The sequence below is a fragment of the Podarcis cretensis genome (genome assembly GCF_951804945.1).
Source record: "Podarcis cretensis genome assembly, chromosome: 17".
Lineage (NCBI taxonomy): Eukaryota > Metazoa > Chordata > Lepidosauria > Squamata > Lacertidae > Podarcis > Podarcis cretensis.
In genome coordinates this window covers 12,575,816-12,601,382 of record NC_137187.1, presented here as the reverse complement: position 1 = coordinate 12,601,382, position 25,567 = coordinate 12,575,816, and the positions used below count along the sequence as shown (strand labels likewise).

Sequence of the window (25,567 nt, the reverse complement as noted above, 5' to 3'; positions counted from 1 at the left end):
AACCCTGTGAAGTAGGTTAGGCTAGGAGATGGTGACTGGCCCAGGGTCATGCAGTGAGTTCCATGGCTGAGTGGGAATTCGAACCCTGCTCTCCCAGGTCCTAGTCCAACACTCTTAACCATTACGTCACACTGGCTCTAGTTACATGTCTTACATAGTTAATGCTCTCTTGGGGTAGAAATGTTGATACCAACGAATTAAAACATGCAGCACCAGGGGAATGGTGCAGAGGTTTTGGTTCTGATTCATATCTCTAAATATAAATATATGAGCCACCCCGCTGAAACTAATAAGATTTCTTGCAGGTTTAAAATTAGGTGTATGTTAGAAGTACTGCAGTTCGTTTTAGACCACAGCGCCTAACATGAAAGAAGTGTCTTTCCACTTACTTGGTAGGCTGAGGTGATAAAAAAAGTGTTCCTCTCCTTAATCTGATTTTTAAAAGATAAAGATTGCATTGGGCTCGCCAACTGAATTTAGGTGTGTGTATGTATGTATGTAGGGACGCAGGTGGCGCTGTGGGTTAAACCACAGAGCCTAGGACTTGCCGATCAGAAGGTTGGCGGTTCGAATCCCCGTGATGGGGTGAGCTCCCATTGCTCGGTCCCTGCTCCTGCCAACCTAGCAGTTCAAAAGCACGTCAAAGTGCAAGTAGATAAATAGGTACCACTCCAGCGGGAAGGTAAACCGCGTTTCCGTGCACTGCTCTGGTTTGCCAGAAACGGCTTAGTCATGCTGGCCACGTGACCTGGAAGCTGTACGCCGGCTCCCTTGGCCAGTAAAGTGAGATGAGCGCCGCAACCCCAGAGTCGGCCACGACTGGACCTAATGGTCAGGGGTCCCTTTACCTTTACTATGTATGTATGTATGTGTTGTTGTTTTTCCAAATTTGCTTTAGAGATGATGAAGAAAAGAAAAAATCCCCCTCGGATGGTACCGACGAGAAGGATAATGGAACTCAGTCGAAGTCTGGCAACCGCATAGGCAATTCTGGTAACCCTTTCCTGGACATTCCTCATGACCCCAATGCTGCTGTATACAAAACTGGATTCCTGGCACGTAAAATCCATGCTGATATGGATGGGAAGAAGAGTGAGTGCATTTCAATGAGAACTGTTTTCTCTTCATGCTGCAACGGAGAAGGGGGGGAAGGGGATGAAATGACCGGAAAGCTACATGTGTGCAGCTGCCCAGTCCAACTCACTTGCCCCCATTGCCTCATGGGAAGGGAAGTAAAGGGTGCCGGCAGATGAGTCCAGGGTTTCAGAGCAGCCTTTGCACCTTGCAAGCTGGAAGGAGAACCGAAGGAATGTTCACACTGTACAAATCTATGTGAAGCTTACCAAGGAGGGAGCCCCCAGATGCTCAGAGCATTCTGTAAGCAAGGCCTTGTACAAGGAGGAGGTGGGAGGGTTAGTGTAGGGTTCCAGCCCCTTCCGCTCTGACTGAATATTTTTGCTGTTTCACCAGAGCTCTCCATTTCTCACCTGGCTCTTTCTCATGCACCCAACAAGCTGTAAGAAAACTCCCTTCCCCTCTCCCTTCTTCACCAGGGCTTTCTTGAAGGGGAGGCCGATCACTTCCTATACCGATGACGGCTACCCCTGCTTAGGCCTAGGTTCCTTACTTCAACCCTAGTCCCTCACATATTCCAGCCCAGGCTACATCAAGCACCCATTTTCATACCCTCCACCAAACTGAAGGGCTTTCTGTCACTGTCTTGGAGGAAGTGGCTTCAGTGAAAATAGGGCTGGTATATCAATAAGTAGCTGTTTAACAACAATGTTTCTTCCAAGGATGTATTCAAAGGGCCTTCTCGGTAGTGGCACCTGCCCTGTAGAACACACTCCCATCAGATGTCAAGGAAATAAGCAACTATCCTACTTTAAAAAGACATCTGAGGGCAGCCCTCTTTAAGGAAGTTTTTAATGTTTAATGCTGTGCTGTGTTTTTAATATTCAATTGGGAGCCACGCAGAGTGGCTGGGGAAACCTATCCAGATGGGCAGGGTATAAATAATTTTATTATTATTATTATTATTATTATTATTATTATTATTATTATTATTACCAACAACAACAAAACATATGCACTGTTGCTTATTTCTGTTCCTGCCCCCATATTAAACAAGGGGTAGATCCTGAACAGAGCATGATCTTGATTTAGATTACCAATGGTTACTTATGCATATATATTTTTTTGTCCATGTTCTACTTTGACAGCTCCACGAGGGAAGAGGGGATGGAAAGCCTTTTATGCTGTTCTTAAAGGAACTGTGCTTTATTTGCAAAAGGTAAGAGGTTCCCTGCCAAATACACTCCCTTGAACTCCTTGTTAGATTAAGAATAAAGGAGAGGTGTTTCACCCTGTCTTCTTCCTTCGTTGGCTTGTGTGTGTGGTCTGTGCCCACAAGCCAAGTGAATGATAGTATGGTCTGCAATTACTTCACCTCTCTGAGGTGCTTTAGATGCTCCCTGTATCTGAGCTGCATTTGGCTGTTTCAAGGAAAGGAGCAGAAGCCGGAGTACTTCATCTCCACATACTTTAGGGCAGGAGCGGGAAACCTGTGGCCCTCCAGAAGTTGCTGGACTATGAATCCCATCACTCCTGTCCACTGGCCATGCTAGCTGGGTCTGATGGGAGTTGGAGTTAACAATAATTGGGAGGGCCAGAGGCTCCCCAATATCAGCTACTCTAAAACGAGTCTGCGTTTTAAATTGCATTTTAACCTGTATTTTAAATTGGTTCCCCCCTGCTCTCTTTTTCCCCTATTATGTTTTTACTGTGATTTTATTGGTGTTAGCCGCCCTGAGCCAGGTTCTGGCCAGGAAGGGCAGGGTATAAATAAAATTTATTATTATTGTTGTTATTGTTATTGTTACTATTATCCCTGCATTAAGGTCTTATGTAAAGTCAGGTGTGAAGATGAAGGAGCACATATTGTCTCCCCAACTCCCCCAGAGATACTTAAACTTTCCCAAGTTTGGGAAATTCTTCCTCTTTCCCCAGCACTGCATGTGAAACCTGGAAGCAGAGGGTACTCAAAAGAGTGATGCATGTTAAGTCACAAACGTTTCTTCTTTGCTTGTTTCCTTGAAATACCCAGAACACCAAAGTTTTGTCATGAAATAGACACTATGTAATTAGCAAGTGCCAAATGTTTTCACATCTGAAGGAAATTTATGGAGACTGAGGCAGAGATAGAAGGTTACAGGAAACATTTTCTCCCATTATAGATGATAATCCTATCCCTGTTTACAATTAAAAACGAACAGATGGTACTCAGGTTTCTTTGTTTCTTTTTTTTTTATCCCAACTTTCCCAGCAACCGCATTTCATTCTAAGACAGAGAGATGAGCTCCTTTTCTTTTTGATATGTGTGTGTTAGCTAATCCCAAATTCAGCCATTACAAAAGCAATTTTTCAAAAACTGATTTGAAAAATGGAGGATTTTAGCCGACAAGGCAATTGCAGGATTAATTTTTGAAGGAGAGGTCTTTAAGGACATGAATGAAAAGGCACGTGCGGCTTTGAAAAATTACCGAGTGTGTCGGAGTTTGCTACACTTTTGTCATGGCCACTCGACTGCTCTTTGATCTCTTTGGGTTTTGTTTTTTTTTAAAAAAAGATAATGTTGTGCAGATGGGCAAATTGCTTACATTTTTCTTTTAAATGGTGGTCCGTCTTCAAGGGAGGGTTCCCAGCCGTGGAAAATGAGCCAATAACAGGAACATTTTTGAAGGATTATTGCTTGCAACACAGGAACCTGCCATACTGAGTGAGACAATTGGTTTGTCTAGCTCAGTATTATCAACATTGATTGGCAGAGGCTGCACAGGCAGGAGATATTCTCAGGCCTACCTGGAGATGCTGGAGATTGAACTTGAGATCTTCTGCATGTAAGGCAGGTGTTCTACCAGCGAGCTATGACCCTTCCCAGATATTAATGGAGGAACCCAAGGATAGCTCAGTTGGTTAGAGAACGTAGTGCTGATAACGCCAAGGTTGCAGGTACGAACCCCGTAAGGGACAGCTGCATGTTCCTGCATTACAGGAGGTTGGGCTGGATGATCCTCAGGATATCTTCCAACTCTGTGATTCTATGATAGGTTCTTTAGGTAAGTTTTGATAATACAAGGCCCAACTAGTGAACTTCTAGACTGGAAAGGAGCTTAAATTCAGGTTTCCCTGTCTGACACACTATCCACCACAATGGTACCGTGTTGACACGTTAACTTCATGGCACTGGGATCACTTTAGTGTGGTTTCTTCTCACTTCTGTGAGAGTAACGTGAGAATCTCTGAGCCACTGCAACTCCTGGTAACTGGAACAACGTGGTTGTGGAAGGGGAGCTGCAATATGGGACCTTTCCATTAGGGCCAGGGCTTCTGACGTAGCTTATGCTACAGTGGCTCTCACAACATGAAGGTAATGTGAGAGGAGCCCTAAGAGGAAAAGAATTTGCAGTCTTAACAGGAATGAAAGCAGCTTCAACTGTGGACTTTTTTTTCTAGCAAACATCTCAAGCTTCAACTCCTTTTTCAACATGATAGCTTCAGAAAGACATCACTTTGCCACCATCTTGCTTTATGACCTTGACTCAGCCAGTTCACCTCTGGATGCCTCTGCTTTCCCGCTCAGTATTTTTTTAAAAAGAAATGCCTTGATTCATCTCTGCTTCTGTAGCCTGAAGATTGTATCGGCCACAAGCTTAGTCACTGAATGTGAGAGATTCCCTTTTCTGAAACAGAAAAGAAAAGAAACATGGTCAAAGTGGAGAAAAGGAATCTACACGACCCACAGAACAAACATGCAAAGTCATAGCCTTCAAATGCCATGTTTAATGCCACAGGGCTTGTTTTGAAATATAATTTCTCAGTGGGGAATAATGGAAAATCGAAGAAGTAAGCTGTGAAGAGGAACAAGACACAGAAATTGTGTGATGGGGCATCTAGGGTTCTTTACAATGAAGCTGAAGGTACAAGATACGTAAGGGGCAAGCTTGAACAATTCTGGGAACTGCCAGCTTTTTGGTCAGAGCTAACATTGTAGGACAGCGACTCACAAAGCACTGGTACAAATACCATAAAATCAAGTTCAGGAAATGCTTACCGTACTATGGCTAAGCATCTGGAACAGCTTAGTGAGGCAGGGAATGAGTCTATTGTTTTTTGGCAACTTGCTTATTGGAACTAGCAACATCCAGATTTTTCTCCTGAAAGCATTAAGTGGCATAGATTGGGGCAGGCTGAAACTGCCTGAAGTTCCTAAACAACTTAGCAACAAGTGTCCCATGGGTTCAGGAGTGGAGCAAATATATCAATATACATTAGAATGCATAAAGTTCCATCACTTGTGTGGTTAACAGATGACGCAGAATGTGGTTGCGCAGATAAGAACAGTCTTGGTTCTCAATGGCTGGGGCCTGTTCATGACAAAGAGTGCAGGAAAGTTCTGTTATTGTTACCTTTATATTTCGCCTTTCTCCCAAATGAGCACAGGTGGGTATGCAAAACAAGTCCATGGGATTGCAGTCCAAGGCTCTAATCCTATGTACACTTATTTGGAATAGGCCCTGTAATAGACAGTGGGGTTTATATCTGAGTAAACACCTCTGCCTAAGCAGAAAGATTTTATTCATTGCCAGACATACCCCCATCTCTTTTCTTGATCTTTTCTGTTGATGTCAAAAACTTTCCTCCTCCAACCTTCATTGTGAAACGCGAATTGGAATCATTTACTACTAAAATTGTAGGTCTGTTAACAGCAGAAGCAATGTCAGTAAAAAAACCAACCGAGGTGTCATGTCCATTGTCAACAGCAGGTGACAGATTATATAGACTAATAAGACTTAGAGGAGGACAGAACTCATGTACCATTGACAGTTTTATAGAAGAGTGGATTTCAGCAAGAGCAGATTCTCTTGTAGGGTTGGGAAAAGATGGCCCTGCTGAAATTCTCTCTTTTACTCAACTATTAAAAGGCACAGCAGCTACTCCTCTGTTTCCTGAGCTGTGTTTTTGCCTTGCCATACTACTGTTAACAAGCACACAGGCACAGATCCGCTCACTTGATTTCTATAGCATTGTTTCCCATCCTAAAAAACATACTTTGACTTCCAGTTAGCCATCCTTTATAGGATACATAGCATATTAGTCAAAACCCATCTCCTGAACACGGAAGAATCTTTGATTTACCTTTCTTAATATGCTGGCCGCAGGCTGTTCTACGGTGAATTTGCTATGGGTCAGTACTGAGCTGAAATTGATTTAATGAAGAGCTGACCTGTAATGTCTGTCTGCTGAAGACACATTATGTAACCAGTGTGGACGCTACTGGAAGTTGTTTTTATGATATTTTTTCCTTAATAATGTTAAAAAAACAAGCAGCCCCCAACAATGTACTTTGGAGATGTCATATAAGCAAAGCATTCACTGCTGGGGATGGGAAATGGAAACCACAGTGGCAGATCAGGGGATCTTGCTACAGAGCAGCCTACTGCTGTGTAAATGTGGGATTTTTTTTTTATTCATCAAGAGTTTTCAAAAGTAGACGGCCGGATCCAACAGTGATTAAGCCCTTAAGAACACAAGACAATCCAAACTTGTGCTATGGTAGGATCTCTCAATCTCTCTGTTGAACATTGCACATCACTCTAGCAGATGCTAGGCAACGGTGTCTTGTACATTAGGAAAATTGTAATTGGGAAAATATTAGAAGATTATAATGTGGTAGTAGAGCTTACGTTTTGCTTGCAGAAGGATCCAAGTTCAAATCCTGGCATCTCCCGTTGAAGGTTGCAAATGCTTGTTTTGAATCTGAAATGCTAAAAAAAAAAAACACAACCCAAACATTTAAATAGCAGCATTTTTGTTTTTAAATAAGTTGATCCTATGCAGATTTACTCCAAAGAAAGTCCCAAAGAGTTCAACAGTGTTTACCCCCAATTGTTTGCATGGGATTCCAGTCTTAAGTCTCAGTGCAGTGGGATTCATCTCTGAATAAATATACACAGGGTTATAGCTGCATATGGGATTGTTGGTTTGTTTTTTGCCAAGTTAGATGAGTCTTTTAAATACACTTTTGTTTATTGCCTTCTTTTGGAATGTAATCAGGCTTTAAAAACACTGGCACTATATAATAATTTGTACTCTTAATTTGGGCTTCTGCAGGATGAATACAAACCAGATAAAGCTTTATCAGAGGAAGATCTTAAGAATGCAGTCAGCGTGCACCATGCATTGGCATCGAAGGCGACCGACTATGAGAAGAAGCCAAATGTTCTGAAGCTCAAGACAGCTGACTGGAGGGTCCTGCTTTTCCAAGCCCAGTAGGTTCCCTTTTGGTTTCTTTAGGGATTCAAGCAAAATATGCTCACAGTCAAGGGTGGTGTGCCTTCTCACACTGGATTTTAAAAAAATTAATAAATTATTCTTGAATATAAGATAGTATGAAAATGAAAAGGCATAGACTCCATACTGTAGCTCAGAAACTCAAGCTCATTTTGAGCCAGCAAGCTCACAGGACAGGGTCTCCATCTTTTTCTTCTTATTGCTTGTGGAATTTTTTTTTTTATTTGCATGGCAGAATAGTTGCTTATAGCCGAGAGCAGAGTATGCCAGGAAAGGGGAGAAAAGAGCCAGGCTTCTTCCAGCTCATCAAACCCCTGCGGTTCCATCAGTCACTCATCAGCCTGACAGCTGATGCAGTTTAGTATCAGTTCAAATTCCAGTAACACTGCTGTGATCCCTTATTTGAACTTGCATGAAGGCATCAACCTGGTGTGCAGCACCCCAACCCTGTTCAGATGTGGCAGCAGATCCTGTTTCGACTCTGATGCTACTGATTGGATAATCAATGCAGCAGCAAGACAGATGTGGGGTTGGGGTCACCAAAACCCCTAAACGTTCCATTTTCCTCACTGGGCACCCCATCCATTCTTCGTTCGGTGTCTGTACTTGGTTTGGGGCACTGCTATGAATTCAGTTGCTATGCCGCCCACCTTCTGCCTAATAGACTGGGTTTTTTAAAAAATATTAATATTTTCCTTGAAAGAAATTCCATTTTAAAGAAATAATGTGGTACAAATGAAGAAAGGGAAAGGGGGTGAGAGCAAAGATGCATATAAAAGAGAAAGACAGAAAACAACGATAGCTGAGGTGACAGAGATAGTACTAAGCTTGACTACACCCTCCAAACCAAACATGATAATCACCAAACGAAGGAAGTTAATGCCTAAATAGAGCTTTAGTCATTTTTCTGGAATAGGGCGTCCAATCGAAAAGCAGTATAAAACTGATAGTTTTACAACCCAATACCCAATGTGGTATTGAGGAACAATCTGGCTGGAAGTATCCTTGGCCCTTGCTGGTCACAATTGCTTGTGAGCTTTGGGGTTTTGTTTTGTTTTTTTTTACCCTTGAGGAAGCTGGCAAGGATCTGGCGGAGTGCAGCCAACCACTAACATTCTTGTCATTTCCCCCCATGGAAGTTTCAAGCCAACATAAGAAACTATAACCAAGCCTTTGGCTGATTATCGTTCTGTTTGGCTGATTATCGTATTTTAGATGTGTTTGTGGGGTGTAGGTGGGTGTTTTGTTACGTATTTTGTGTTCTTATTTCATATTTTTATGTTGCGAACCACCAAGTGATCTTCGGATGCGGTATGCAAATTCAATAAATAAATAAACTGGAGGCAATAAATACTTCACTGAGAGAGAAAGCTGCCTTGTCGCAGTGAACGAAGCGATGAGTAGACTGCAGTTGAAAACCATCACTGAAGTCATTTAATATTGCAACCTATAGATATGTCTATCTATTGTGCCATTCTTTGAGAAGGTGATTGAATGTGCAACAGTACCCAGCTTAAGGAATCCCAGATGAGCAGATTATCTAGCCCCTTATCCGTCTGGTTTCCCGGGAACTGTTTATGGGCTTCCTACTGCTCTGGTGGATGACTTCTGCTGGGAGAATTAAAGAAAGAGTGCCATCCTGTTTAATTATCCTAGATGAATTGATTGTGGTACCCTTCTGGATAGCTTTTGTGGTTTGGGAACATTGCCATGCGGTAATGATCCCTGAAGAGGCTAGACTCCTGCAGCTCCTCTTCTCCCATGGCTCTGGCCCTTTCCAGGTTAAATATTTCAGCTGCAATTGAAGCTGAAAAGCACCAAGTATTAGAAAAGGTAAACATTTCACCTATTAGGAGAAGGGGGGCTTCTGGGCTTAGACCAACCTCTAGCAAAGGATGGAGAAAGAAGCAGGTGGAATCTTCCAAGCTGTGCAGTCAGTGCCCACTGTCCAGTATTGAGATGCTGAAGTAGGAAATGTGATTCAGAGCGGCGGTTCCTTTTAGGGCAGAGCAGATGCTGGAGAGAAAGCAAAACAGACAAGCTCCCAGACTGACTGACCTTTTGCTCTCTCCTGCAGGAGCCCGGAAGAAATGGAGTTATGGATCAACAAGATCAATTCTGTGGCAGCCGTTTTTTCTGCCCCACCATTTCCAGCTGCTATTGGATCCCAGAAAAAGTTTAGCCGCCCACTGTTACCTGCTTCCACAACCAAATTGTCTCAGGTGATTAATCTACATCCCTAAGTGTATTTCAAGGGTGCATCTAATGAGCCACAGAAAGCTCCCCCCACCCCCACCCCGTTTGCAAAGAGCAAACCATTGATAGGGCAAGTGCTTGAATTTAGGGAAGGGAGGGTGCTTGTAGGTGTTAATCCCCCTGTTTGAGGACATTTTTCAGATTAGTCCAGACCCATGTGAGCTGAAGCAAAATGCTGTAGCAAAGGGGAGCAGAGCTTGCAGTAGGAGGTGCTCAGTCTTCCATGAAGGCTAGCCCCAGAAGTTGAAATGATGCTCTTGGGCATGCCTGAAACATTGGACACTTTTGAGGACGGGTAGAAATATTTCAAGTAATAACCAGTAAAATGTTGTTGCACAATCGGTTGGAATATATAGAGGGGAGGGCAAGAGAGGCACTGCCTGCAGCCTTCTGCATTCAATACCTTTGTTAGTCTTGAGCACCCATTACTGGGGAAAAGGCAGGTTTTGCCCTCATAGTGAGTGGCAGCTACTTAACTTGTACAGGAGAAAGTCTAGGGGTTTACTTGGAAACAGAGTTTGGCTGGAGGCAAAAGTCTTTGCTTGCTCTGCTGGACCCACCCTCCTTCCAGCCTTTGAGAATCAATCATGTTTTGATCTGGCCCTACCATATCATCTGCAGAACTTCCTTAATTCTGTTAAATTGTGACAAGAGTGCTGAGACTGATATTTAGACAGAGGCACTTCCAGACAACCTGTTTATTGAGCGTTCATCCTTATATCATGACAATGGCTATATAATGAGCATACATTCTCAGTTGTTTGCAGGGTGGTTAGATGATGTGGCATCAAAGCAAGTGTTATCCCACACTTTCCAGTTCTTCTGTCACTTTCCTTACAGCAAAAAGTGCAATCTTTTGGGGAAGCAGATTTGTTTCACAAATCATTGTGCAATCTGAATTTGCTCGTACATGATGGAATCCTACCCCAAAATAGCCACTGTCCAGAAGCACACAAACAGACAGAGCCACTTTTGTGGCCAGGTCTCTTGCTCACTTATTCTTTCTCTTCCTTGCTGCTATGAACTGGGCCTGCAATATTATTTTACCTTGTATTAAATCCCAAGTTATCTTACAGCTTTTGATTATTTTTTGATTTGCCACAGTACGGAAACTGGTGTCTGGCTGCATAATTTCCTGTTTCAGCTACCCATTCAGGAAAGTAGGGCCTTGCGTGTTGGTAGAAAGAAGAGAAGGAGAAGTGAAAGGACAGGAGCTGTTTTAAGCCAAAAGGCAGGGACAAAAAGTGCTATGCTTCCCAATGAGATAAATTCAGGCATAATCTGAGAACTGCCTGTTTTTATCTATGAGATAGAGAACTTGCCAGTAGGCTCCTGCGTATACTGCAGAGGATGAAATGTGTACTGTCAACTCTGCCTGGCTGCTGTATTAGAAGTTGCTGCTCATATCAAGATGTGACTACGCAAAGAGTTGCTTTCGCAGGCTCTGTTTCTGTACCCAAGATCCAGAATGGAGTAGAGAAGGAAGGAAGGAAGGAAGGAAGGAAGGAAGGAAGGAAGGAAGGAAGGAAGGAAGGACAAGCAACTGCTTAGGGCCCTAATCCAGATCAGGACCATGGCATGTGGGGAGAGCAGGATCTGCCTATTTCCCTGCACAATTTTTCTCCATGAAACCCCCACCTGCTTATTTGCCCCTAAAGATGCCATTTTCTGCAACAGGGGAAAATAGCACCTTGGAGGGTGGTGGGGGTTTTTCAGGGGATGCCTGAAAATGCTAGATCAAGGCCCCTCCAGTTGTTATCTCTTTTCCTTTTTGTTTGCTTTTTCTTTTAAAGAAGCTCAGGATAGAGGGTTCTGTGGTAAACATGTAGTCCAGCCTGTGTCACCATTTTTACTGTAGTGACCCAGTTCAGACATTTAATCTCCCAGTTCCCCAGTGCACTGTGGGCTCCCCCCCCCCCCCCGCATTGTATGTGAATTGCCTTCCCTTCTCCATGGTTTACCATAACAGTAGTTTTGTTTGCTATGCCAGAATTGGGCAAGCTCTAATTAGCATTAACCAGAAATAGCTTTGAAATCATCCTTAAATAGGTTTATAGACCACAATTTTGAGGAGTCCTCATTTGTTCTGACCTTAATTGCTCCTGAACGAGAGGCATAATAGTTGTGTTTGCATGCAACGCTAACCTATGGTTTAGTGCAAGCATCCCCAAACTCAGCCCTCCAGATGTTTTGGGACTACGACTCCCATCATCCCTAGCTAACAGGACCAGTGGTCAGGGATGATGGGAATTGTAGTCCCAAAACATCTGGAGGGCTGAGTTTGGGGATGCCTGGTTTAGTGCTACATGGGCAAGTTGCAGCAACCACTGGGCTCATGCATTCCCCCTTCTCCCAGCATTGTCACAAGAAAAAGATAAGCAGCTTTGAGTTTTGATTACCTGCCGTTTAGCGGTCTGAACTATAGAATGTGCTTAAATTTTACTAAGGTTTGTTGGAAAAAGCCAACTTCATAGCAGTTCATTAGCCACTGTTGTCTGAGTTTGGACGTCAAGATAAGCCACAGTTCATCTAAAATAGAAGTATAAATAAATGAGCATCCAATAGTTACAGTTAGCTGACCAGGTCTCTTGACTGACCCTCCAGAAAGTTATTTGTTGGTACATTTCTCTGTATTTGTGTTACCTGGTTCAAAACAGCCCCTAGCAATATATTATGATACCTATAGTTCATATTCTTGTCCCTTTCCTTTACATTTTCTAAATATACTAGAGGTTCACTGTGACATATACTATTGTCTCCTGCAGGATGATCAGCTGAAATCACATGAAAGTAAACTGAAGCAAATCTCCACTGAACTAGCTGAGCATCGTTCCTACCCACCAGATAAGAAACTTAAAGGCAAGGAAGTGGAGGACTACAAACTGAAAGATCATTATCTGGAATTTGAGGTATGTCCGGGTCAGCCATGGCAGAGCACTGTTACAAAGATAGCCACTGCAGAAACAGTGGAAATTATCCTGTTTCATAGGATAATTAATAGTGGGCTGGCATTTAAATAACTGTTTCAAAGCAAAATTGCAGAATGTCATGTTGTGTGGGCAGTAGCCAGATAAAAACGTTAGTAGTTCAAAGTATCTGGATGTATGTGGAAACCAGCAAAAGTGAGAACCATAAATGCTAAATAGAAAAGTAAACTTGAAGGGAGAAGTATCTTTGTGAACTGAGTCCCCTTTCTCTGCCTGCTGGCTTAAAAGCTGCAAAGGCAGGTACATATTCAGAAGAGAAACTCCTTCGGTGCAGAGTCCTCAGCTGACCTAGAAGGATCAGTTGAGGATTGGGGGTTGTTTGTTGTGCATGTGAGTGAGAGTGGGGTGGTCACACCGACCACTGCCACGCAACTTCTTTAGGGTTGGCCAAGGGTGAATGCATTCTTTGAGCCAAGAAAAAATCCACATCTATTGCAAAGCATTCTGAGGCATGTTCTGGGTCTTGTTGATCTCCTCGTGTCAACTGAGGGTGCACTGTCAAGCATTGACTCCCGCTGTTGGTTGCATGAGAAGATAAACAGATGAGTGAGCTGTCTTTCAGGAAAGCAGTTCTGCCTTCGGTGCTTTTCTAATTGAAAGACCTTTATAAGTTTCCCAAGAGCCCTGTAGATTGGGGTGGGGGGTCGGGGGAGGCGAGAAAGATGCCACAACTTTTTGACTGACAGCAGCGCAGGCAGAAAAACACCAGGACTTTAGAATTACTGTATGATGACCCAGCATCTGTAGTCCCGTTTCCTATTACAGCTCTCTGGCGTATGCATTATTTGATGAAAAATGAATCAGCCCAGAGCACTATCAGCATTCATCTCACAAGTTCCCTTATTTGTGAGTGACATGCTTTAGCTATTTAATTTATTTGTCTCCTCACTGCTGGTGGAAGTATAGATACCAAGTGTATGGCTGTCTTTCTTCATTTAATTTTAAAGTGGATTTTTCTTGCGATCTTTTTCTGCATGAATCTATCTCTTCAAAAGCTCTTTGGAAAGGCCATTCATAGCCATCTTTTCTCTCTCTCTCTCGCCTCCCCTTTCATAAAGGCATTGAAGTCCTCTTGCATTTGAATAATAATGATTACCTGAATTTTGTTTTTTGAATTAAGAGTGTGTGCATTTCCCCCCTCATTGTGGCATGCAAATAACTTGACAATCGGTTTTTCTCCCCTTTGAAAACCGTGTGGGCAACTGGTGGAACTTCATCAACATTTGCACTGATTCATTGGAGACGGGTCAGAAGACGGCATTGTTAAATAAAATTATTCTGGAAGGCCAGAGTGTGCATTTTGCAACTCTTAAAAGCCTTTTTCTGAATCCCAGCTAATCACTAGTTATTTGAGTTAATCACAGAGCCATTGTATGCGGCTGCAGATAGAACTGCCCTACAACAGAGGGCTGCATGCTGTTCTAGACAGTGAATAAATTCAGCAGTTTGCTCCTTGCAGAAATACATAGGGTCTCCTGCAGCTTCGTATTTTGGGCCTGGTGTGCTTAGTAGATTTGTACCTGGAACAGAATGTGCTTGAAATGCCACAGTCCTCCCAGCTGAGGGGCAGCGAGGGTCTGTACCTTAAAAATTAATTCAGAGCGAGGCCATAGCTCATTGGCATGCAATGCACAGAGAAGAGCCAAAGGTCTGTCTTTGGCTTCTCTAGGAATGCCATTTTGACATCATGATACCGAATGCCTAAAAATCTGAACAGAAAGGCAAGAACCAGCTATGTGCTTAAGGTTTCGTTGAAATCTTTAGCAGTCAAGCATCCACCCACCCACCTGTGTGAAAGCCTCTCTTTTGACATACAGATAAATATATTTACTGCTCAGAAATGGGCAAAAATAAATAAATGGCTCCTGTGTTTTCAGACTTCCTAGCCTATAGCAGTAAAAAGTATCCAGGTCCTGTTGCACCTTAAAAACAAAGTATGCTGAATTACATCCTTCTCCAGCCTTGGGTCTCCATAAGTTGTACTAGATCTTCTATCACCCTGGACCATTGGCCATGTTGACTGGCCAAATTTGCTCATTTCATTTTCCCACTTTTTGAGACTTGTTGGCTAGTTCATCATCAGGGGAACTTTCCAGGTTGATAGTAATTACCATAATCTAATGCCCTAAAGCCCTTGGAAGTATTAGTCCAATTATTCTGTAGGACAGAAATGTTCAACTATTGGACACGTATAAATGTACAGGTTCTCATTAGCTCCTGGGGATCTAATTGTGTCAATGTTCACTGTAAATATGCAGATCCAAAATGAAGGGGAGGCCTGTCTGATTCATGGAAAAGGGCATTATCCACTTCATCAAAGAGATGAGGGTTTGTCTTGCTGTACCTAAAATTACAGTGCTTGTGACTGAGCCGGTATATTTTCCATATTAATATTATGGACTGATTGTGAAGACTAGTAACTGGATTTCAAAACTTTGCAACAAAACCTTGTTGAAGCCTTGCTATATAAGTAGACGCCATCTAAGGATTACAGAAAAAACAATCCAGGGTTGTTGTTGTTGTTTTGATGATGTATACCTTAAAGAACAGTAGTTACATGCACACCCAGACATTTTACACGTCTTACGAGTTCCCTGTTTGTTTCCTTAAAAATTACTCTGGTATGTTGCCCAAGAAGACATATTCTAACTTCTGTATGTTTTCCCCACCAACCACACAACCTGCTCTCCTCCCCCTATATACCCCCATGCCCCCCAAAATTGGTTTGTGTCAGGAAAATCCACAAAACAACATGTGAGGGGAGGAGAGAGGGGGATCGTTTAATCAGGCAAGCTGAAATACTTGTGCTGACAGAGGAAGCATAAGAGTATGATGTTGAATTCCTACCATAGAAGAAGACCTTCCTCCCTTAAACCACAGGTAGCTGTTGATCTACGCAAATTAGGTTGGAATGATGGAGAAAGTGTTGGAGTGATCACAGCTGTAAATCTGTTCCCTAGAACTTGTTACCGATCCACCTCTTCCAGATGTTCCACACCCCCCAAGTGAGGCCCGTCCACAGTATGGGAACCATTGCTTTAGGCAAAATGCAATGGTAACTTAGGGATATGTGGGACATCTCCACCTCCCCTCTCCCAAAATGTTGATAATCTTGGTGAGACTCTTTAGATTTTCCTCAAATGTTTTGCTTGAGGAGGAACCACTACCCCCCCCCCCCCCAGTTTTGCTACAGGGGAAATTTCTGTGGCATCTCAGTTTTCTTGCTACCCATAAGGCAATTTGCTATAGTTATGCTGTGCACTTGCTGTGCAGGTGAGGAGGTCCTCTCACCTGGGAAGAAATCGCCTTGCTTGACTTCCTTCATATATCACTGAAGTTGCGCTGTAGATTGAGTCTTTCTTTTTGTCACCTTTTTTTCTTTTTCAGAAAACTCGGTACGAAACCTACGTGTCTCTTCTCACAGAGGGAGCCGGCAAGGAGTTGCTGAGCACCAATGAGAATGACGGCCCGGGATTGAAGAAATGCCACTCAAGCCCCTCATTAAATCAGGAGTCCCCTCTTAGTGCCAAGGTGAAGCGTAACATCTCTGAGAGGAAAGACTATAGACCCGAAACACCGAGCATCAAGCAGAAGGTTACTTAGGGCAACTGAGGCAGGCTGGAGGAACAACATGATCACTCGCTCTTTGATAACCTGTCCTTTGCAAAAACAAAACAAACAAAAATTAACACATCTGCCTGAATGGGGTGTTAGTGACATTTTCAATTGTAAATTTTTGTTGTTTCTGTACAGGTTGTTGGAGATGTTTTGGCTTCTGACTTGCATTTGCCTAGTTCATTTATCATAAAGCAATTGATCCAGTCCTTTTAAAAAGAGAGAGAGGGAGAAGGAAAAGGTACAGCAAGGGAGAGATTTGATGATGTATTCATCTCTCTCATCTTTTTATCTTACTTTGTTGGCTTGTAATTTTCATATCTCAAGTCATCTGCTGCTTTCCTGCAGTAGGGCAAGTAACTGGACAAACCGAAGCTTACTGAGTCGTTTAGCTTTGTGAACAGATTCTTGCATTTCCCAAGGTGGCACAATAGTAGTCTCACTATTAAAAGAGACTAGGTGAAACTGCACATCTTTGGAGAAAATTAAGTTTCCAAGTGCTGCAGAGCTCTGTAACTAGCATGTGGTGGGAGCCATGTCAATTGCTAGACTGTGAAAAAACTCAGTTGTGATCTCTGAGCCCCACAGTCTGTAAGGGGCTGAAAAGCGAATGGGAAAAAATGGAGTTAACAAAGCTAGCATACTAGATTTAGACACCAAGGAAGGCCTTTGGTGATCTGAAATGGCTCCAACCAAAAATGGGTTATTTTTCCATTTCATTGAACTGAAGGTCTTATCCATGGACCTCTCTGTTTTATCAGCAAGTTGTGCTACCTGTACAGTTTTCAGCAGTATCTTAGTCATACAATTGCTGTACAGACAGCTGTAATGTGTATTTATTTTCCATTGGCATTACGATCCTCCTCCAGAAGTATGTTCAGGCACTTTATAGTCTAAAAGACTGCAGCTGAGAATTTCTATCTGAATGCTGGAATGTCTGAAGAGACAGCATGTTACTCAGTTCCCTTCTGTAACTAAAAGTCATGGAGACCTAGAGATACGGTGTTAGGAATGACAGCTAGATTCTTTCTTCCTACAAATGAAAAACTGGCTCCATTCCAGCCACCCTGTGCCAGCCAGCAGATCCCTCCAGCTAAAATATCACCCACCATAGATAATGCCCTCCACATTCTGTTTCCTTTCATCACAAAGAGAACATGGGCTACGAATAAAAATGATAGATTTTCCTGTTGGCTCCCAGAACAGGCAGCTCAAAGTTAAGGACACACATTGCTCCCGTATGTGATGGATGAGGAACCTGCGGCTGTTCAGCTGTCGTTGGGCTGCAACTAGCATAATCTCTGGCTATGCTGACTGAGCCTGATGGCAGTTCAGCAAAGTGTCCACGGGTTCCCCATCCCTGCTGTTGATCTGGGGGCAGTGTGTGTATATGTTTTTCTGTCTGTCACAGACAGGGTAAAGGGTGACTTTCCCATGAAGCCATCTGCCTCAGAGATGAGGAAGAAGGACTATAGTGGCATGCTGTGCTAAATCAAAAGCCGCCATTTGCCAAGACACAGGCTAGGCGCAACTAGAAGTGTTGCTCTATCCCTCAGTCTCTGTGGCGAAAGGCGTATGTTCCTGGCATTGGCAGTCAGAGTGGCAACTAGTTGAGATTAATCCAAGAAGTGGGACAGGAATCCCTTGCCACCTGCACCTTCCTGTAGCTGAGAATTGTCAGTCCTGTTACGTTATGAAGGGTGAAACCGGCCATTAATGTAGACCGGTTGATAGTTACTGTGAGAATGAATGAGCCCAGAAGTGTGGCATTTGTGAGGCAGTGGCTCGCAAGTTCTTCTGCTGTAGCTCATTTTTCACCAGTGGTTCAGAAAAGTCAGCAAGCTGTCCAGTTATAATGAGAAGAGAGAGACAGCAATAAAGTGACAGAACCGATTAGCATTGTCTGAGAAGGAAGAGGTGACCTTGGCTTCACTGCTATGTGTATCATCTCTGGTGGAGTGCAGGCAAAAAGTGAAGATGACTTTAAAAAGATGGGGGGGGGGGAGGAAACACCCACTGTTTTGAAAGCTGGGGAAGCAGGTAGAGGTGAGAAAAAAGAGAGATTGCAGTTACCAACATGTGCAAAGCCATGATATTGCATTGTGATTCTCTCTGGCGTTTTCCATAGATGGAACAAATTGAATTATTCAGGAGCCTTCTGTGTTGCTTGGCTGTTGGCCTCTATGGCTGTTTGCTGAGTGTTACTGAGTGGTGTTTGCAAACTCTAGAATAGCAGTTTTTCTTGGAATGGCTGCGACGTAAGTTCTGACATGGTGTTCATCCTAAAGCTTGGAGTAGGAATTATCAGGTGGTGGGTGGTATTCACCTTGCTTCCACTGAAGATGCAGAGTCACGGGGTGGTCAATATGCTTTCGCACAGTTAAACCACTGTAGTCTGATGATCAAAGGAGAGGTAGCGACTCTTTATATCCTTCCCTTGGAGGTTAATGAGCTTTGCATCAGCTAAGATTTGGGAAGGGAGGATACATATTGCAGTCATGCAACAACTGGGTGACCCAGTTATGACTCTTTTGAAGGAGAGATGACTGTGTGTGTGTGTGTGTGTGTGTGTGTGTGAGAGAGAGAGAGAGAGAGAGAGAGAGAGAGAGCGAGAGCACAGAGGAGCTAATCCAGCATAATGCCCATATTTGTGTCGGTTACAGTATGCTTTAGGGTGCCCAGATGCACAGCTTTGTAAGAGTTTCAGGCTGAGAAAAGCTGCTCCTTCTCCAACTGTTTAAAGGCACACAAGCACTATCTTCTTTTGCATTTCCCCCTATATATACCCACCCCTTGACAATCTGCACTGTGGGGCAGGGAGCTTTTCTCTTGGCCAGATAGCACTGTCTTGGGAGTCTCATTTGAGAGGTGGGTGATGCAGACATTGTTGGAGGCTTAGGGTTGCACTCACTGTAATGCCTACTCAGTGAAATTAATAGACACAACTAATTTTGGGCCATTAATTGCAGCAGCTCTGTTTAGAGTGAAGCTTAGTTGAATGCAACCCTTAGTACTTGGTACCACTTCCTAGGTGCAAGTTGGCAGTGTCTTTTAGAGCAGTGGGTGGCTTTGTATTCTGGGGGACAGGAGTACTTGTTTTGTTTGCCTGACAGTGGCCCTTGGGCTGGAACTGCCTTTTGTGCAAACCTGATCCCTTCAGTGATGGTTCTATGAGTCTAAGGATGTTTTGAGTTTGAGCACGGCTTCTAAAGAGAATGAAAGAACTTTAAATTATAGAAGATACCTCTTTCTCTCTCTTTCTCTCTCTTTCTCTCTCTTTCTCTCTCTCCCCCCCCCCACACACTTTGAGTATTATTTTCTTTCCTGAATGAATGAATCTGTGGGTGTTTTAGTGACCTGGATTGGCCCAAAGGCCAATGGCCATCTTTGCTTTAGAAAATTGGCAGGGAGAGGAGAGCTGAAAACAGTAAAAGAGCTGAGTACTGGTAGTTCAGGGAAAGGAAGGAAGCGCACCTGGGGAGATCCGTATCCTCAAAGGAAGGTTCCCCAGTGAAACATTCACCTTGCTCTTTTGCCCATGGATAAAACATAGCTACTACTGACATGCCATCCTCTCCCCCCCCCCCACTTCCTGTTGTTGAGAAGCTAAAGATGCAAACTGAGCCCGTTGTACACCATGTTCCTGTGTGGTAGCTTAAAAAGGCTGGGTAACCGCAGAGAAACCTTCTGCTGATCATTCTGCAGTACTACAGGGCACCAAAATAGCCCCCGAGATGGCAGTTTTAAGTTGCACAGTTGAAAGCTGGAGTGTGCTTCATGCATGCTCTCATTGTGAATGTTGGCAGAGCAAATAAATTGAAATGCTGCATTTTATATCTGTTCTTATTTATTTATTTTAAGAACCATAGGGGAATTCTAATTATTTCTTACTAGCAGAATGTCCGTCATGATGACGGAGCGTATGTGTTGAGGGAGTGCTTGTAAATTGCAAGGACAACCCCCACCCCACCCACCATTCCCACCCTGCGCCTCTCAGACAGCCTCTCTGTTAGGCCCCAGAAGGTTTTGCTTTCAGTGCAGCATTGTTCCCAAGAGTAGCTCTTTGCTTTTTCTCAAAGCACTACATTTATTTTTCCTGTATATTTGCTTCACAGGAGAAAACTGAAAAATGCACTTGAGGAAGCTAAGCTTTTGCCCCACTCCTGGTGACATGGGGACTCCAGCCGTTAAGAATCAAGCCTCTCCTACATAGTCCCATTTTGGGGCTCTGTTTCTTGGTCACGCTAGAATGCGACTGAACTATGGGTTGTGGCTTTTATATACATTCAGATTCTTCTTTTATATTCACTTGAGAAGCAAGCTGTAGTTGTTCTGATCTAGCATTTCCATAGTGGTTATAGGGACATACATACTCAAACAAAGGTGAACGTTGATACAAAAGTACATCCCTACCTGGAATTATAAGCCATGTGCTTGACCTTAACTGGAGCCGGTTATTCCTTGAAATTATGCCTTGTTATTCTTTTAATCACTTCTCTTTCTTCTTCTCACCCCTCTTGGCCTTAACTTTCACCCCTGGATCTGCAGAGTAGTTTCTACATCCATATGTATGTTAACTTGGCTTGTACAGTATATTTATAAATACTCTGTTGGTTGTACAGTATATTTATAAATACTTGGTTGGTTGGTTGCTTGCTTGCTTGCTCGCTTTTAAAATTGAGAATCCACATAGTCCACAGTGTAGTAGCAATCTGGGTTTTCAAAAGGAAATAGGATTGCAAGCAGCGCTTAACCTTCTGTACAAGAATTGACCCTCAATGGAGGGTGGCCGACTAGGCTCAATGGGGCGCTGCTCCACCCATGTTAAGTCTCTCCTCAGCCAGTTCCCACTAGCCTACCTTCTTACTTAAAACCAGTGCAGGGAGAGGCACTGGCTGTTAGCTTCTTCCCCCTTAGTTTCAGTGTTGCCCTTGCAGAACTCAGCGGGGAGGAGAGTTGGAATAAAAGTAGAATTAGTTAGCTCTACCTCTCATTGGCACTGGTTCTGTCTACTGTTTGGGCTTCCTGCATTCCACCCCACCACCTTCGATGGGCACCAGCCAGAACTGATGATGAGGTTATGATGAGATGGCCAAAACAGATTAGTAAAGTGTTGCTTTGTCTGCTCACCTACCGCAAGTAAGAATTGTCTCCAGAGAAACCATTCAGGATAGCTTTAGAAAATTCATTTACACAAATGACTAGTGTGGGTATGTGTGGGCAGATAGGCTTATAGAACTTTGGGTGTTAGTAGTTTCTGTGGTCTAACTTCCAAAGCTGGCCCAAATGCATCTTCAGCCGATGGGTTTTTGCCTAGTCAGGTTGCTCTCACACAAACTGAAATGGTTGGAAAGTATTCCAAATGCTGATTGCTCCCCATCATGTGCACATGCGCAGAGCTCTCTAAGTTAGTATTTCAATTTTCCTCTAAGTTCTGCTAAGCTGAGATCTTGCATCTGTTCCTGTTTTATTGCAAATAGATGCTAAGTAAAAATTATATTTGAGAAAGAAAGAAAGAAAGCAAGAAAGCTCTTCGTTCATTTAAAAAAGACGATTTACAGCCTAGCCATTGTTCAAGGAGTCATTTATATTCTCCTTTAATTGTGAATATGACATTCCTGAGCTCAGGAAGCTTCTGGCAGACAGTTTGTATGGCATATGTGCTTGCTTTTAACATCTTGCAGTCATATCTTGCATCTTCTACAACTTGGCACCTTCTCAGTGCCAAATTTGTGATCCGTTCCCAGGATCACTCCAAATGGTGGATTAAATCAACTTAATTTTCCGATTTGCAGTGTGCCCTAGGTACCATTGTCTGCAAAGAGGTAATGCGCTCACGTTTCTCAGCAGACAGACTTGTCTGAAAATCAGTGATTGATTTAAATTCCTCTTTCAGACTGTCAAGACTGCTTTAACTGGTACACGGCAGAACAAAACTGTCTTTTCATCAGGCACTGTGCTAGAGTTTACTAGGTTGCCAGACATGGCTGCAAGTTTCGGAAGAGATTGGGGTCTTTATGTGAATATTTTTAAGCAAGCCTCCATCTCTAAGCCTCAGCTCCCCATCTGCAATAGGCAGAAGATAGCACTGGGCTGCCAGATAGGGTTGTTGCAAGGCTTGCTGTGATAATTTATGTTCAGTGCTTTGAACACTCTGGAAATGTTCAAGTGCTAAGAATGATTCTATCCCAAATTTCTGGATTTCGTTTTGAATTTGGGCAGAATGAAAAGATGTGGATGGCAGGAGCACAGTGGATCAGTACCACGCCTGGGCTGGTCTTATATTCTTGATGTAAAGGCCTGTAAAATATTTTTTGGACAGCTGGCTAGTGTCTCCTCAAAATAAAAAAAACAACAATTCTTTATAGAGGCATATCGTAGCACTTAGGAGGCCATACTGCATGTGAATTTTGCCTCGAGAACTTGAATAGACTGGCAAATTTAGAACTTAAATTTCACCTTGTACTAGTAACGTGTGCCATGCCTTTTAAGTGACTGTGTGTTGTATGACAGGTAGCTGTTGTGGCGGAATACAATAGGTCTCCTATTGTATAATGAGATTATTGTTTCTGGGTGCTTTGTTTTAGTCATCATTTCCTAGCTCTACCCCCCCCCCAAAAAAAAAAAAAAAATCAGCTGTGACTGGAAGTAAACTACAGCAAGCAGTTGCCTCTTTTTCAGATGCGGCTTTAGGAAGGAAGCAGCCAGATGCATTAGCTCTTTTGTTCAATTTACATAAGGATTGCTTTAATCCAAGCCTTCTCTGACTTCTGTGTTCATAGCAGAGATGGCATTTAAACAGCACGTGCTTCCCACTTGTTGCGACTTACGTTTAAAGTTTTTTCTGTGTCTAGAATAGTGGTTTGTCTGAAGCAACAGTAACCACCTTTCCTCAATACATAGCTGCAGTGAGCTTTCCATCCTCCCTTACGCAGAGGTATGTGAGATTCAAAAGCTTACATATTCATGTGACATTAGAAGTTAGTCCAGTCGGGACCCACTTTATTTCTTTGTTACCTCTTGAAGAAATGGTGTAGCTGACTTGACATTTGCAGTGACTCTGAGGATGAGGTTTTATTTATTATTTCTAACAGGAAAATGCCAACTCAAGGAGATCTTTCTGTACCATTGTTTTGTGGTTATTCATTTGATTTCTTGGTGGAGACATTTCCCTGTCAAAGCTGATTGTAAATGGTTAGTGGGAGTTTAAAGTAGTACTGCTGCATAATGTGTCGGCATATGAATCAATCGGTTGTGCATAGCAGTACTGAAATGTGCTCATGGGATCAGGGACTTCATGCCTTGCTTCTGTTTCAGTAAAACACCCTTAACACTTGCTGAGTTCCTCCACTGAAATTATACACAAGGGCTGGGCTGGACCCTGCTCTAGGTCTTGAAAGCCCATGTCCTGAGCGGTGAAGCTTTCACCATAGCAACACTGAAAAGGTAACACTCCATTTCTCTTTTCTTGGATCGCCCAGTGTCAAGGAAGAACATTTAGAGCTTACCCACACTTTAACTTTTGTCTCCCTCTTTCCAAGCACAGGTCTGCACTTAAAAGTTCAGCGTCCAAGCGTTTTATTTTTCCTCCAGAGCTTTTCCTGCAAAAACCTGCTCTTTAGCACTCAATCAAAGCAAACATCCATTTGGCTTGTCGTTTACTCCGATTAAGCTTTAAAGAGCGGGGTTTTGTGGGGAAACCTCAGAAGCAAAAGTGGGGGGCGCTTGGACAGAGAGCTTTAAAATGTGGAATGTACTTGGAAAGAGCAGAGGAAAGCATGGATAAGCCCTTAAGGTCGAGGCAGAACATGGAGCTCTTCCCTTCCTCCTAAGCTTCCCCTCTCACCTCTAGTTCATCTGAGGCCTGCACACAGAAGAATCAGAGTTAAGATGGAAAGCATATCTCTTGAGTATCCCTCACATTGAGGGACATAGTGCATTACGCACCACTGCCAGCCTCCAGTGACTTGATTATCTTATCTCAAGACAAGGAGAGTAGGCCAGACTTTTATCAAAGGTAATCAAAAGGGTGTCCTAATGAAAAACATGTGGATACTATTGTAGAAGGCAGCATGTGGAAGAGTTTGGTGGTGGTGGTGTTGAAGGCTGCCATCGGCTGTGACAGGTCTTCAGAGCCACACACGTCAAGAGCATTAGCCTTGAGTTGAGTTGATGGAACTCCCTCCTACAATTCCAGCAACCATTAAGAATGCTGGTGTCGAGGTTGAACTTCAGCAGTCCTATACACAGTTGCCACCAAAATGGTTTGTTCTTGCTGGTACGAGCTTATAGAACATGACCTCTCTGGGGAATGTTGATCATAAGCATAATAGGAAGACAAAACAATTGTTCCTGTGCACTCATGCACACACATACACACAAACCTGCATGCATGCAAACAAACTGGTGCAAATTCCTTTGTTACTCCTTTATTTTTATTTTTTTTAAGGAATTGTCCGTGTATACTCTAAGCTAAACTCTAAACAACAACTGAGGTTGAATTGTAGACTATACTAGCCTTCATCCCGTTACACGACTTGAGGTTGGAATAACAGACTATAACCCTAACCATGTAGGTTACCTGGACTCCATCAATCTTGGTTCACGGCCAACCCTTTCCCCTAATTGTTGTCCTTCCACTACTGTTCATTGGCCAATTGTACTATTGACCAATCATTTTCTTCTTAGATACGGAGTAGATTTTGTTATGCCAGGCAGGATCCTGAAGCTACCCTATGTGCCAGGATTCTGCCCATGAAGGTTAATTTCTCCCTATGGGAACAAGAAGTGGCAAAGCACAACCTACTTCCTTCATACCAGGAGCCAAAGGGTCCAAAGCATTTTGTTAATATTCTCTACAGGTACTATAGAATTTCCTTTAAAATCTCTATTCCCTCTTTACAGGTACTAGAAAGGCAATTTCATATTTAATGAAGGCACTTATGGAGATCCTCTTCCACATGGTAGATGGACTCACTTATGTGGATATTGTTTTTATATCATTGAAATAATATTTTGGGGATTAAGTTTACATTTGCTTTTGGTTTTTTCCCCTGTATATAAATACACTTCTGTCTGTTTTACCATTGCTGGAGTCTCCCTTCTATGGTATGCAGACAATAATTTGCCTGATGTTACAAAGCTGTGAGATATCGTAGTTTTTCCCCTAGCCCCTTTCTTGTGTACATGTTCATGACCATGACAACTACGTTTTTTAAAAAATGAGTTGGAATATTCTTGCTTTGGCACAACGAAAACATAAAGCCTCTTGGATGGATTTTTATGTTTATGGAAGTGAACAAGCTGGTGAAGGATTTCACTTATGTATATGATATATGTATATGTAAAAACAAAAC

At 43.0% G+C, this 25,567-nt stretch overlaps 1 protein-coding gene across 7 annotated transcripts in view; it reads left to right on the top strand.

Annotated features, from left to right (window-relative positions):
- Positions 1-22,822, top strand: part of PSD3 (pleckstrin and Sec7 domain containing 3) — a 152,137-nt gene extending 129,315 nt beyond the window's left edge. For all 7 annotated transcript variants that reach the window (XM_079959225.1, XM_079959226.1, XM_079959227.1 and 4 more), the window contains 6 exons: positions 899-1,092; positions 2,223-2,293; positions 7,174-7,331; positions 9,431-9,575; positions 12,375-12,518; positions 15,984-22,822. In XM_079959225.1, the coding sequence (XP_079815351.1) occupies positions 899-1,092; positions 2,223-2,293; positions 7,174-7,331; positions 9,431-9,575; positions 12,375-12,518; positions 15,984-16,199 (928 nt within the window). In that variant the 3' untranslated portion in view covers positions 16,200-22,822. The remainder of the gene's footprint in view (positions 1-898; positions 1,093-2,222; positions 2,294-7,173; positions 7,332-9,430; positions 9,576-12,374; positions 12,519-15,983) is intronic.
- Positions 22,823-25,567: the final 2,745 nt, after the last annotated feature.